The sequence below is a fragment of the Cricetulus griseus genome, chromosome 3, assembly GCF_003668045.3.
Source record: "Cricetulus griseus strain 17A/GY chromosome 3, alternate assembly CriGri-PICRH-1.0, whole genome shotgun sequence".
NCBI lineage: Eukaryota > Metazoa > Chordata > Mammalia > Rodentia > Cricetidae > Cricetulus > Cricetulus griseus.
In genome coordinates this window covers 265,970,503-265,985,817 of record NC_048596.1, presented here as the reverse complement: position 1 = coordinate 265,985,817, position 15,315 = coordinate 265,970,503, and the positions used below count along the sequence as shown (strand labels likewise).

At 43.2% G+C, this 15,315-nt stretch overlaps 1 protein-coding gene across 1 annotated transcript in view; it reads right to left on the bottom strand.

The window, feature by feature from the left end:
- Stmnd1 (stathmin domain containing 1) overlaps positions 1-12,694 on the bottom strand; it is a 31,103-nt gene extending 18,409 nt beyond the window's left edge. Inside the window, exon 1 of the mRNA XM_027410007.2 lies at positions 12,605-12,694. Within this exon, the coding sequence (XP_027265808.1) occupies positions 12,605-12,694 (90 nt within the window). The remainder of the gene's footprint in view (positions 1-12,604) is intronic.
- Positions 12,695-15,315: the final 2,621 nt, after the last annotated feature.

Below are 15,315 nucleotides of genomic sequence, written 5' to 3'. Positions count from 1 at the left end.
AGACTGAACCAAAAAAAAAGTCACCTCGCCACATAATAATCAAAACACCAAGCATGCACAACAAAGAGAAAATATTAAGAGCAGCAAAGGAAAAAGGTCAAGTAACCTATAAAGGCAAACCTAACAGAATCACACCTGACTTTTCCTTGGAAACTCTGAAAGCCAGAAGAGACCATGGATGCCAGCCCAGACTACTATACCCAGCAAAGCTTTCAATCATTATAGATGGAGAAAACAAGATATTCCATGACAAAACCAGAGTCAAACAATACATATCCACCAATCCAGCCATACAGAAAGTACTGGAAGGTAAACTGCAACCCAGGGAAGTTAATTACAACCAGAAAAACATAGGCAATAAATAATCCCAACTTACCAACAGTCAAAAGAAAAAAGAGATAGAATCCCACACATAATCTCGCCACCATCACCAAATCAAAAACAAACAAGAATGAACAATAATCAATGGACATTAATATCCATCAACATTAATGGTTTTAACTCCCCTATAAAAAGATACAGATTAGCAGAATGGCTAAGAAGACAGATTCCTTCCTTCTGCTGCATACAAGAAACTCACCTCAACTTCAAAGACAGATGGTACCTAAGAATTAAAGGTTGGGGAAAGATCTTCCAATCAAATGGACCCAAGAAACAAACGGGGGTAGCAATCCTAATATCCAATAAATTGGACTTTAAACTAAAATCAGTCAAAAGAGATGAAGAAGGTCATTTCCTACTCATCACAGGAGAAATCCATCAGCATGAAATCTCAATTCTGAACATTTATGCCCCCAATACAAAGGCATTCACGTTTGTAAAAGAAACTTTAATAAAACTCAAATCACACATAAAACCGCACACACTTATAGTGGGAGATTTCAACACCCCACTCTCACCACTGGACAGGAACACCAGACAGAAACTTAACAAAGAAACAAAAGAACTAATAGAAGTTATGGCACAATTGGACTTAACAGATATCTATAGAACATTCCACCCAAATACAAACAATTTACCTTCTTATCAGCGCTAGCTACATGGAACCTTCTCTAAAATTGACCACATACTTGGCAAGGTAGCAAACCTCAACAAGTACAAAAAAATTGAAATAACCCCCTGTGTCTAATCAGACCACCATGCTTTAAAATTAGAATTCAACAACAACAAGAACTACAGAAAACCTTCAAACTCATGGAAATTAAGTAACACCCAATTGCACAATTCATGGGTCCAGGAAGAAATAAAAAAAGAAATTAAAGATTTCCTAGAATTCAATGAGAATGAGGACACAACATATCCAAACCTATGGGATACTCTGAAAGCAGTGCTAAGAGTAAAGTTCATAGCGCTAAATGCCCACATGAAGAAATAGGAGAATAATCACACTAGAGAATTAACAGCACAACTGAAAGCTTTAGAAAATAAAGAAGGCAATACACCTCAGAGGAGCAGACGCCAGGAAATAATCAAATTGAGGGCTGAAATCAATAAAATGGAAAGTAGGAGAACAATACAAAGAATCAATATAACAAAAACTTGGTTCTTCTAGAAAATCAACAAGATAGACAAACCTTTATCCAAACTTACTAAACAACAAAGAGTGAACATGCAAATTAATAAAATCAGGAATGAAAAGGGGGTCATAACAACAGACACAGAGGAAATCCAGAGAATCATCAGGTCATACTTTGAAAACCTATATTCCTCAAAATTTGAAAATCTAAAGGAAATGGACAATTTTCTGGACAGATTTCACTTTCCAAAATTAAATCAAGAACAGATAAGCAACTTAAATAGACCTATAACCTCTAATGAAATTGAAGCAGTCAATAGAAGTCTCCCAACTAAAAAAAGCCCAGGGCCAGATGGCTTTAGTGCAGAATTCTACCAGAAATTCAAAGTACAGCTAATACCAATTCTCCTCAAAGTATTCCACACAATAGAAGCAGAAGGGTCATTACCAAACTCTTTTTATGAGGCCACAATAACCTTGATACCCAAGCCACACAAAGACACAACTAAAAAAGAGAACTACAGAACAATATCCCTCATGAACATTGATTCAAAAATTCTCAATAAAATATTGGCAAATCGAATCCATCAGAGAAATCATCCATCCCAATCAAGTAGGCTTCATCTCAGGGATGCAAGGATGGTTCAACATATGAAAATCCATCAATGTAATCCACCATATAAACAGACTGAGGAAAAAAAATCACATGATCATCTCACTAGATGCCGAAAAAGCCTTTGAGAAAATCCAACATCCCTTCATGATAAAAGTCCTGGAGAAATCAGGGATAACAGGGACATACCTCAACATAATAAAAGCAATATCCAGCAAGCCAACAGCCAACATCAAATTAAATGGAGAGAAACTCAATGCAATTCCTCTAAAATCAGGAACAAGACAAGGCTGTTCACTCTCTCCATACCTCTTCAATATTGTCCTTGAAATTCTAGCTAGAGCAATAAGACAACAAAAGGAGATCAAGGGAATACAAATCGGAAAGGAAGAAGTCAAACTCTCACTATTTGCAGATGATATGATAGTCTACATAAGTGACCCGAAAAACTCAACCAGGGAACTCCTACAGCTGATAAACACCTTCAGCAAAGTGGCAGGATACAAGATTAACTCAAAAAATCTGTAGCCCTACTATATATGGATGACACATTGGTGGAGAAAGAAATCAGAGAAGCATCACCCTTTACAATTGCCACAAACAACATAAAATACATTGGAGTAACACTAACCAAAAAAGTGAAAGACATGTACCATAAGAATTTTGAGTCTCTAAAGAAAGAAATTAAAGAAGATACAAGAAAATGGAAAGATCGCCCATGCTCTTGGATAGGCAGGATCAACATAGTAAAAATTGCAATCTTGCCAAAAGCAATCTACAGATTCAATGCAATCCCCATCAAAATCCCAACACATTTCTTCACTTACCTTGAAAGAACAATTCTCAACTTTATATGGAGAAACAAAAGACCCAGGATAGCCCAAACAACCCAGTACAATAGAGGAACTTCTGGAGGCATCACCATCCCTAACTTTAAGCTCTATTACAGAGCTATAGTCCTGAAAACAGCTTGGTATTGGCACAAAAATAGACAGGTAGACCAATGGAATAGAGTTGAAAACCCTGAAATTAACCCACACACCTATGAACACATGATTTTTGACAAACAATCCAAATATATACGCTGGAACAAAGAGAACATCTTCAACAAATGGTGCTGGCATAACTGGAAGCAAACATGTAGAAAATTACAGATAGATCCAAACCTTTCGCCCTGCACAAAACTTAAGTCAAAATGGATCAAAGACCTCAACATAAACCCAGCCACACTGAACCTACTAGAAGATAAAGTGGGAAATACCCTTGAATTACTCGGTACAGGAGACCGCTTCCTGAACATAACACCAGTAGCACAGACTCTGAGATCAACAATTAATAAATGTGACCTCCTGAAACTGAGAAGCTTCTGTAAGGCAAAGGACACAGTCAGCAAGACAAAACGACAGCCCAATATTCACCAACCCCACATCTGACAGAGGGCTGATCTCCAAAATATACAAAGAACTCAAGAAGCTATTCTCGAAAACACCAAACAATCCAATTAAAAAATGGGGTACAGAACTAAATAGACAATTCTCAATAGAGGAATCTAAAATGGCTGAAAGACACATAAGAAAGTGTTCAACATCCTTAGCCATCAGGGAAATGCAAATCAAAACAACTCTGAGATACCATCTTACTCCTGTCAGAATGGCTAAAATCAAAAATACCAATGACAGTTTATGCTGGAGAGGATGCGGAGAAAGAGGAACACTCCTCCACTGCTGGTGGGAGTGCCAACTTGTACAGCCACTTTGGAAATCAGTATGGCGACTCCTCAAGAAAATGAGAATGAGTCTACCACAAGATCCAGCAATTCCACTCCTAGGCATATACCCAAAAGAAGCACATTCATATAACAAGGACACCTATTCAACCATGTTCATAGCAGCATTATTTGTAATAACCAGAAACTGGAAGCAGTCTAGATGCCCCTCAACTAAAGAATGGATACAGAAAATGTGGTACATTTACACAATGAAGTACTACTCAGCAGAAAAAAACAATGGAATCTTGAAATTTGCAGGAAAATGGATGGAACTGGAAAAAACCATTCTGAGCGAGGTAACCCATTCACAAAAAGACAAACATGATATGTACTCACTCATATGTGGACCTGCTTTATGATACATAGTAGTGACCGTGCTTTATCAGAGCTGTTTTTAATGATGTTGCTCAGAATGGTTTCCTTCCAGATGATGATTAAGAAGCTAATTTAAAAAAAAATGGTGCCAGGTACCACAAGAGTAACAGAACTGTGCTGTTTTCTAGGGTTTTGTTTTTTACTTTTTTTTTGTTTTTTGTTTTTTTAAATGGAGTGTGCTGGATGTCTCTACAATTTTGTTCAAATGACTGCAGAACCTGGAAAAGCTGTTGCTGCTATTGATGCATAACATACTTCCATTATTGATATATATATATATATATATATGTATATATTTTGAATTTTTGGAAACTTTAGCTGTGCTGTCAACTTTGGAAAAAAGTATCCCAGTTTACCGTGTTGAGTTGGCATTGTACAAAAATTAACAGCCATATTGGTCTAGAAATATTGAGCTTAATTTTTCCCATTTGTACAGGGGTAACACACTGTATTAAATATGTAAGGTCTTAAAAAACCTTAAAAAAGAAGGGATTTTGAGAGCCCATCCCATGTGAAGGGATGCTCTCTTGACCTGGACACATGGGGAAGGGCCTAGGCCTGGCCCAGGATGATGTGGTAGACTTTGGGGAGCCCCCTTTGAGGGCCTTACCCTGCCTGGGGAGTGGAGGGGGGATGGCTAGGGGCAGGTGGAATGTTGGGGGGGAGGGGAGGGAGAGGGAGAAGGGATTGACATCTGAAGCAAGCTTGTTCCTGATTTGAACTAATAAAATAAAATAAAAAATGTTTTAACCATAAAAAATTCAGGACAGGGACTCAAACCAGGACAGGAACCTGGAGTCAGGAGCTGGAGCGGAGGGCATTGAGGATGCTGCTTACTGGCTTGCTCAGCCTGTTTTCTTATAGAACCCAGGACCACCAGCCCAGGGATGGCCCCACCCACCCTCCACCATGATCACTAATTAAGAAAATGCTATACAGGCATGCTTACAGCCCAGACTTTTGAAGCCATCCTCTCAACCAGGGGTTTCTTCTTCCCAGATGACTGTAGCTTGTGTCAATTTGACATAAATCTAGCCAGAGCAAGAGCCTTACATACACCACTCCAACACACAGTATATAACATGAACATGCCTTTGTATTTGATATGTATAGCAAAGGAAAGCAAGATTGCTCTAGTTTATTGTCTGTAGCTATAACAAAAACCCCCTGAACAAAAGTAACTTAGGGGAGGAAAGGATTTATTTGGCTTATGCATCCAGGCCACCCCATCACTGAGGGAAGTCAGGGCAGGAACTCAAGACAGGAACTTGAAGCAGAAACCATGTAGTAATTCTGTCCATGGCTCATTCTCTGGCTTTTCATGAAGGCCCTTGTTTAGCTAGCTTTCATATACAGTCCAGGACCACCTGCCCAGGAATGGTGCCTCCCAAGTGGTATGCAAGCTCCTCCATCTACATCAACTAGCAACCAAGACAACCTCCCCCACAGACATGTCCTCAAGACAATCTGATCAGAATAATCCCTCAGTTGAGGCTTCTCCTCTTGGGTGACTCTAGGAAGGGTCAGCTGACAAAGCTATCCAAGACAGACACTGTGTGGTGCTCTCCTCTCAGGGGCTCAGAGCTCTGGTTGAACTTGAAGATGTATAAGCCCAATTGTGAGTTCTTTTCCTAGTTTTCAGATATTTAAAGCCAGTGATAGTGAGAGGAGTATTTTCACAAGTTCATTGCATTTTGTAGTCTCTCTCTCTCTCTCTCTCTCTCTCTCTCTCTCTCTCTCTCTCTCTGTGTGTGTGTGTGTGTGTGTGTCTGTCTCTCTCTCTCTGTGTCTCTCTGTGTCTCTCTGTGTCTCTGTCTCTGTCTCTGTCTCTCTCTCTCTCTCTCTCTCTCTCTCTCTCTCTCTCTCTCTCAAACCAGCAATGCACCATGTGACATGTAAGGACTGATTTTGTCATATAACATTTCTAAGTAGAGCTACTGAAAATGTAAGAGGTTTAACAGAAGCCAGAAAAATGCTGATAAAACACTTAGGAACTGAGTGAAATTGTGAGTGTTAATAGACCAGAAGAGTTGGCTTTCTCCCCCACATTCTGAAACCTACAGCTTGGAATAGATTCAAACACTACAACTTCAAATGACCTTATAATGGTTTCCTCATCACCATTCTGCTTGATTTGGGATGGGAACCCCATCAAGGAACTCTATCCATTTGCATTTACAGACAGGTCCTATTGAGTCCTGGTAGTGAAAGAAAACATGTAATAGACAGAACAATCTTTTAGCATCTCCTAACATATACCAGCCTTCAGTTTCTAGAAAGGGATACTCTTTGAAAAACTAAGAACATCTTTTAAATTCATGCCAATTTGTAACACGTTGTAGGAATGTTGGCCCCATTTCATAATCTGGATTGAGATGACCATAAGTCAAAGACACCAGCAATATCGATAAATAATTGAATCTATACACACTGGGGATATAGACAACAGTGCTCAGGTCTGCCTATGCATGCAAGGCTTATATTTTTACACCAGTATGCACTACATATTGTATCAACCTACCTGTTTTGTATAAGAAGAGTACTGGGTAGGATGACTGAAGGAGGGTGGAAGGTTCTATCCTGTCCCCAAGATGAAGTTGTCAAAGGATAGGTTCAATGTGTTCAACCTTTTATATTGACCTTTTTGTATACTTTAATTCCTTAGAGCTAACATTTTTTATCAGGTTTAATATTAAAAACTTGTAAGTCCCAAGCTGACGACTGTGAGAAAGAGTTACCAGCATTCTAAATAAAAGACACTGGGTTCAACTATAGACAGGTGTGTGTTGTTTGCTTTTTGTGGTGTGTGTGTGTGTGTGTGTGTGTGTGTGTGTGTGTAGTGTAGTGTAGTGTAAGTACTTTGTAATGTCTTTTGGGAAACATGTTTTCCAAACAGTTTGGCAGGAATCACTTGTTGATACTCCCTGAGCTGAAATCTTCAATCACTTCATAAGCAGAAGCTTGTATAAATACATTTGCCTGTGGACCTATGGGAAGATTTTGTTCTTCAGAACTAGAATTTTTGCTAATTTACTCTTAGTAGTATAATTACAAATAGAAAGCTCTCAAAAACACTCAGGAATGACTCTTTAGCAAGATTTAAGAGGACCGAGAAATGGCTGAGCAGGTGAAGCACTTGCTATGCAAACAGGAGCATACGAGTTTGGATCCCCAGCACCCACATAAAAAGTCCAAGTGTGTAGAGATAGGTCTGTATGCCTAGTGCTGGGAGACAGAGACAGGAACATCCGGGGCTCATGGATTAGCCAGTCTAGCCAATGAATGAGCACCAGGGTCAGTGAGAGACACTCTGAAAAAATAAGGCACAAGTCAGTGAGGGCTCAGTGGGAAAAGCACTGCTGCCAAGCCCAATGACCCAAGTTCGATCTCTGGGACCCACAAGGAAGAAGGAGAGAACTGACTTCCACAGGCTGTTTACTGACCTCCACTGGTGTGTGCACACAATATAAAAATGCAATATAAATACTGTAATGACCAATAGGAGAAAATACTCAAGATCAACCTCCAGCTTCAACAAAACATGGGTGCATGCCCCCTCCTCACATGCATGTGCATGTACACAGACACGTTTGCACATACACAATGTTTAAACAAGTCACTTAGTCCTTTTGCAGTAAAAACAAAAAGCAAGACTTGTATCGGATATTAGAGAAAACCCATGAAGGGTCCTTCTTGTCTACTCACTGTTATAATTAGGGTTTCTATTGCTGGGAAGAGACTCTATGACCCCTGCAACTCTTATAAAGGAAAACATTTAACTGGGGTGGTGGCTTACAGTTTAGAGGTTTAGTCCATTATCGTCAGGGCAGGTGGCATGCAGGCAGACATGGTGCTAGAGAAGGAGCTGAGAGTTCTTACATCTTAACTCAAAAGGCATCAGGAAGTGGTCTCAGACTTTGGGTGTGGTTTGAGCATATGCTAGACCTCAAAGCCTGCCTCCACAGTGACACACTTCCCCCAACTAGGCCACACCCTTTCCAACAAAGCCACACCTCCTAATAGTGCCACTCCCTTTGGGGGCCATTTTCTTTCGATCCACCACACTCACTAAATTCCAAGCTCTCTCCTTTAATCCTAGACCAGGATCTTTGAGTTACTCATACAGAAAAAGAGCATTTCTCCAACTGAGAAATGTTGCCCATGCTTTTCCTATTATGATACGTTATTTTTCTGCAATGCCTTCGTATCTCTTTAGACTAAGGTAAAAGTGAGCAGGAAGTCTAGAGACAACTCCCAAGAATTTTAATTTAGAATATATTTTAAACTTAAAATGCTAAGAAACTTAAATGCTTCATACAAGCAAACATCTCATTTTAAAGACATCTCTGAACTCCTAAACTCTAGATCAGTTGTTCCTAATCTGTGGGTTGTGACCCCTTTGGGAGGGTCCAATGATGCTTTCACAGGGGTTGTCCAAGACCATTGGGAGTATTAGATATTTACATTATGAATCATTATCATAGCGATGAAGAAGCAATGAAAATAAATTAATATTGGGGATCACCACAACATGAAGAACTGTATTAAAGGGTCTTCGCATCAAGAAGGTTGAGAACCACTGCTCACCCAGAGCATTTGGGGAGTAGTAGAGTCGTTATTCTGATGGCCACCGAGTATTTAAATAATAGTAATCATACTCTTCCCAGTTCAGATTTCCAAAGTCAAGTGCATGGGAAGAGAAGACACATGCAGGAGTCAAGAGAGTCTATTACCCAGTAATTGTACTGTTGCACTTGCTCCTTACCTCATTAGTTTCACTGTACTACTGGAAGACAAGAACACTGTAAGGAATCTGGGGGATGGGGAGAGGAAAGCATGGAACAAAGCATTCATTAGTGTCTGGTTTATCTGAATCAGTGTGCCTTAAATAAAATGACAGACTGTAGGGGCAGCTCATGACCCGAGGCAGAATGGATACAATAAGTGAACAATGTAAGCTCTTCCTTCAATCCAACAGAAGGATAGACCTTGCTGTCATGGTGGCCAGGAGCAGCATCTGTCCAGAAGAAGCTAAGTGGGGAGTGATTTAGGAGTTCTCTAAAAGATGGGGATGTGTGACTTGTACATCAAGAAGGGAAAACCTGATGAAAAAAAACAAACAGGTGGTGCAGTGACTCCCCCAGGAGGAAAAGAAAGTACCTGCTGAGCTTCAGGAAGGTTTTCAGTAGAAAGGATGAGGGAAGAAGACAGCTAGAGAAGGTGTTGGAGTCAGTTCAAGGATGAACGTGGATGGCTATGCTGATGATGCTAAGGATTTTATGTCAGGATAATAATGATGTTGTCATAACTTGTTTTCTGCCCTTATTCTGTGTGAAGCATGGGTATGGGTACTTGATGTGAATTAAATTCACTTAATCCTCATAAGAATTCAACAAAGTTAAGTATCAATATTTCTGTTGTTTTATAGATAAGGAAACTGGGGCGATGCAGAGTTAAAGGATTGGCCTGTAGGCATGTCCATGGCACATTGTCTTGACTGTCAATGGATGTAGGAGGACCCAGCCTATTGTGGGCAGCACCATCCCTTGGGCAGATAATCATGGGTTGTATAAGAAGACTAGATAAGCATGAGCCTATTAATGAGCCAGAAAGCAACACTTCTCCATGGTTTCTGCTTTAAGTTCCCCCCTTAAGTCTCTGTGTGTCCTGGAAGTGTGCTGGCAGTAAGGCTGGGTCACTTCAGCTGGGGTGGAGCCCTGCACTGGGGGGTGAATTTGAAGCTCATCAGGCCCACTGAAGAGCAGGTATAGGAAAGGCATTCCACGGGGAAAAGCATGGGAAAGGCAGGGAGGTGTGAGCCGGCCCAGAAGCAAGCACTGGAGGTCATTTGGTCTGGTGGACCAACAGTCTGTTAGAGAGGAAGGGTAGTGTCGAAAAGACATTAGCAAGAAAAGATAGGGGGTTGGTATGTGATAGGGAGACACTTCTTGAGAAGTCAGGTGGCAGTGTGCTGGTAGAGCAGCTAGGTGGTGGCGACAGAAAAGGCAAAAGACCCTGAGCCCAAAGTCATCCTTGGCTATATAGAATTCTGGAGAGAGAGAGAGAGAGAGAGAGAGAGAGAGAGAGAGAGAGAGAGAGAGAGAGAGAGAGAGAGAGAGAAGAAAAAGCATCAATGCCTTGAACTCAGTCACTGTTTGAGAACGGAAAGCAGAGTACAGAATTTGCAAGGGTGGCATCTGGACACAAGCTTGTCTAAGGAGCACCAGGGACTGAGTCTGGACTAACAGCCCCACACCATATCCCAGTTGTCTGGCTATTTATCTGTCTAAAGATAGGGTCTCAGGTGTGTCCCAGGCTGGCCTTGAACTCACTATGTAGCTAAGGAGGACTTTGAAATCATGATCCTCCTGCCTCCATGTCTTGAATACTGTGATTACAGGCGTACACTACCACACCTGATTTATGCCTTGTTGGCAATGAAATCCAGGGCTTTGCGCATGTTAGGGCAACACTGTACCAACTGAGACACACACCGTGCCCTTCAGATTTGCTTCTTACATCCACTTCTGGAGCTCAGCTGTGCCACTCATACGCTGGGTGCTGTCACTGGCCCCTGACCAGGTTCGCACTGTGTCTGCTTAGAAGAGAGTGAATGCTTTCATACAGCAGCTCTGAGCATGCCTTGTGGGAAAGGTGGCCCTGAGTGCCAGTGTGCTCCCTTTCATCCTTCAAAAGTGTCATTTTGAGGGCAAAGTATATGGCAGACCTCTCCTGGATCACCCCGATGAGATGGGGTCTTGAGGTTAATGAGATGCTCCTTCTGTTGGTGAATTTATAACTTTCCTGACAGAAGAGAAGGCATTCTACAGAAACCCCTGTGACCGTCCCTCTGGCCATCAGACTATTGAGACAAAGGACCCTAATAAGTTAGAATCTCAGACTAGGAGAGAGGACAGGTGAATTGGTGTCAGTCAGAGGCAGGCTTTGTCTCTTTCACAGAGGTAACAACCCATCAGATCACTTTTGCTGGAAAGTCTGGGGCTGAGACCATGACAAGGTCAGTGCTGGGCAGGAATGTACCTAGCTCAGGACTGATATCAGCCCTTCTTGCCCTGAAATTTTAAATTCTGTTTCTATACATGTGTGTGCCCACATGTATGGAGCTCAGAAAATAGTTCTCAGATCTTTCCTTCCACCATATGGGACCAGAACATTGAACTCGGGTCTTTAGACTCGGCATAAACACCTTTATCCACTGAGCCACCTCATCCTCTGTTTGGACCTCACCCGTCTCAGGACCCCAAAGATGGAACTGGGGAATCACTGAACCTCTTTTTTGTTGCTGTTCCATTTCCCAATGTGGCCACGTTGAAAATATTAGAAACTTCCTCTGCTGTTCTGCTGGTCTTTTGCTGATGGAATACAGGTGGCCAAGCCTGGCTTGCTATGGCTAGCAGGGCCTAACAGTTCTTGTAGTGGTGGGCAAGGATGGCAAACATCCCAGCTGTTCTGCCCCCATTGCACTGTGGGAACTTCCCCCTAATATCTCCAGGAAATGACACTGACACAAGGTTGAGGCTGGGTGGAAGGATTGGAAGGAGACTTAGAAATCAGGTTTCCTCTAGCTCTGTCCCAGATAAGCTGCACAGCCCAGAGGATGTAGCTGGATGGTAGACAGAGCTCTCTGTGCTGTGAATAAATACACAGAACGGGAGTTGCAGAACCACCAACTGCTGGCAGCTCCCAGGAACTTCCACTCCCCCCAGCCCGCCCCCCCCGTGTTCCTCCCCCGCCCCCCCCCCCCGCCGCCCCCAGTGTCCCCCCGCCCCCCGGCCCCCCCCCCGAGAAATCAGGGTGACGGGCAGAAATCACAACCCTCCTGTTATTCTACATCTGCCCCGGGTATGACCTCATACAGGTGTCTGCATGGACATAGATACACAGAGACATGTACACTTTCTTCATTTGGAGACACCAGGCAACACTGGCAGAAGAAACATGCTGTCCCTTGGTTCTCATTCTGTCACTTACCTACCTAGAGCAGGGAACTGCAGACTGAGTCCAGACCATTCTAGAGCTTCCTAAGTGCGGAAGTGTGGGAAATCCTGTCACTAGCATTCTCTCTCTCTCTCTCTCTCTCTCTCTCTCTCTCTCTCTCTCTCTCTCTCTCTCTCTCTCTCTCTCTCCCTCTCCCTCTCTCTCTCTTCCCTCCTTCCTTCCCTCCTGCTTTCTTTCTTTTGCTATGTAGCCCCAGTATGTATTATGTAATTCAAGTATGCTTCAAATTCAAACTGGAAGCAATTCTGCCTCAGCCTCCTGCATGCTGGGGTTTCAGGTGTGTGCTTCCACACGATCTGTGTTTGTCTTTTACCTTGGATCCCTCTTCCCAGCCCTTCCGGGGCGAGGGCACGTGGTGGCTCTGGCTCTGGTCCCCTGCTTGCTGGGAGGGTCCACAGCCCATCGCTTCTCCTCTTTAGGCTGTGCCCCAGGTGCTCCTATCTGGTACTTGAGTCCTGGTTTTCCAGTCCGGTCCCAGCACTCCCTCCTCCCGCACCTCCAGGCTGGGCAGGAAGTGCTCGGCATCTGGGCAGTTGCTGGGAACTGTTGCCACAATAAACCGCGTCACCGAAGACCTGGGACCTGAGCAGCGATGGGACTTTTGCAAGGGAAAACTAGAAGATCTGAGAAGCTATGGAAACCCCTACCAGGACGCTAATTGGCGTCTCTCCAGGAGCGAAGGGAGGGAAGAGCTGAGTCTAAGCATCCTCCTGGACCGCGGACACGCCCCCACTCCCTTTACCTGGTCCAGGCATCACAGCCTGGCAGCTTGTGGGTGGCAATGCGACCAGCCAGCAGAAGGCAATGCCACAGGACGCCACTTCATAAAGGATAGTCACACAAGAAACAAACCACACAGGACCACAAATAGCTCTGTGGCTACCAGTGGGTCTTGAAATCATTTTTAACTTGGAAACTCCACTTTAGGAGTGGTTGTTCTGGAGGTGGTATATGTACATAGAGTAGAGAATGAAACAAACATGATGTCACTCGTCAAGAAAGGCAGAGCAGGGTACCACGGGCTGCTCACATGAGCAGCCTAAGTTTCCTTCCTGAACTTCCGAACCCTTTCATCCTATTTTCAACTTTGTTTTCCTTTTTGAGCGCCGAGGAGGTGGAGTCAGAAAGATACTTGAGATGTCTCAACCCTTCGTTTTCAAGGCTGTAAATTTAGGCTCAGAGAAGCTGAGTGACTTTCCCAAGATGTCTGGGGAGCTAGTTATTGAGGGAGCTGTGACCGCACCCCAGGGGGCCTGCTTAGTACCTCTCAAAACAACTGGAAAATGCAGTCCAGGCTTCCTGGAAATGCAAAGCTCCCAGCATCTTCCCAAGGAATTCAGAGTTCAGCACTGTTATAAGTAGTTGGATTATAGCTGTTTTAAAACATCCATTCATTTGTTTTATTGCAGTCCAGGCCGGGTCTCAGCTTACTATGTAACTCAGGATGGCTCTTCATGCCTCTGTTTCAACTGTGTTGGGATTAAAGGGTGTGTAATTATTTTACAATTTTTATTTATTATTATTTTTGGTCTTTTTTGAGAGGGGTCTTCCTATGAAGACTGGTCCTGCCTCCAACTCACAGCTATCCTCCTGTCTCAGCCTCTCAAGTACTGGGATTGCAGGTGTGAGCTGCCACCCAGGGCTTTGTTCGACACTTGAATTTCATTTCATTCTATTGTCCTCTTGCTGCTCAAATGATGCTGCTTGTTGAGTTTTACTAACTTTGAGGAAGATGAATGAAACCCATGTCCAAGTCTTATAATTATGAAACGACGAACTCTGAAGATCAGTGAATGAGGACTTGAAATAAAGCTATTGGCTGTTTGAGGAAGTGCAGCTCATGGAGTAACTAAGTTACTTTGGGAAAGTCTCACCTAGGATAATCCAGTGTTCTTGGGAAAGTTCAATGGGTGTTGATAAAACTGGAGGATAAATGTTGCAGACACCTGTGTGTGTGAGTGTGTGTGTGTGTGTGTGTGTGTGTGTGTGTGTGTGTGTGTGTGTGAGTGTGTGTGTGTGTGTGTGTGTGTGTGTGAGTGTGTGTGTGTGAGTGTGAGTGTGTGTGTGTGTGTGTGTGTGTGTGTGTGTGAGTGTGTGTGTGTGAGTGTGTGTGTGTGTGAGTGTGTGTGTGAGTGTGTGTGTGTGTGTGTGTGTGTGTGTGTGTGTGTGTATGTGTGTGAGTGTGTGTGTGTGTGTGTATGTATGTGTGTTTGAGTGACCTGTAGACAGAAGTTTTCAGGGAATAAAGGGGTGGCACCAAAATGTGGTATGCAGGCATTTTCTGCAGCTTCCTAGGACTGGGCCCCAAAATTGTGAAACTACCTTTTCCTAGGAGTGTGTTGGTGCCGGTTCTCACTGGCTCCTGAGAGCCCATCACTAGCACTGTTGGGGCCCAGTTGCTAAACACAGGCAGTATCAAAATTAAATCTCATAACCTTACTCTGAATGATGTTGAAAACAACAATAAACAATAGAGATACACTATGAGTGGCAACGGTGTAGATCATCTCTTGTTACAGAAAGCGATGGGAAGGAAACAACGGGAGGAAGGGAGGAAGGAGTGAAGAGGGAGATGCTGGGGATAACGGACACAAAGTCTTTTAGCGGAAGAGAAACGCTGGTCTCCTTTTAGCGGGTATTTTCTGCCGGGGAAGACCTGTAGACCACAATTACAAGGAGAGTCCCTGACGGTATACCATCTTCTTGTCCTTCTTCCTGGCAGAGAGAAGGGGATTCTGTCAGACAGCATGCAAAAAACCCCAATACTCTGCTTCATCCTTCCTTCCTGCCTTCCCTCCCCCCTCTATCTCCCTCTCTAGCTCTCACTCCTTCCCTTTCTTTTCTGTTTTCCTTTGCTTGTTTCAAGGCAAGGCCTCACTGGCTCAGGCTGGCCTTTCCCTTGTTTACTATGTGGCCGATGCTCTCCTCTGTCTCAGGGCAATCCTTCAGCTCAGGCTCCTAGGACTTCGAGGATCACAGGTGTGCACCTTTGAACTTCATTTACTGGGAAGTTCACCTGCCTGG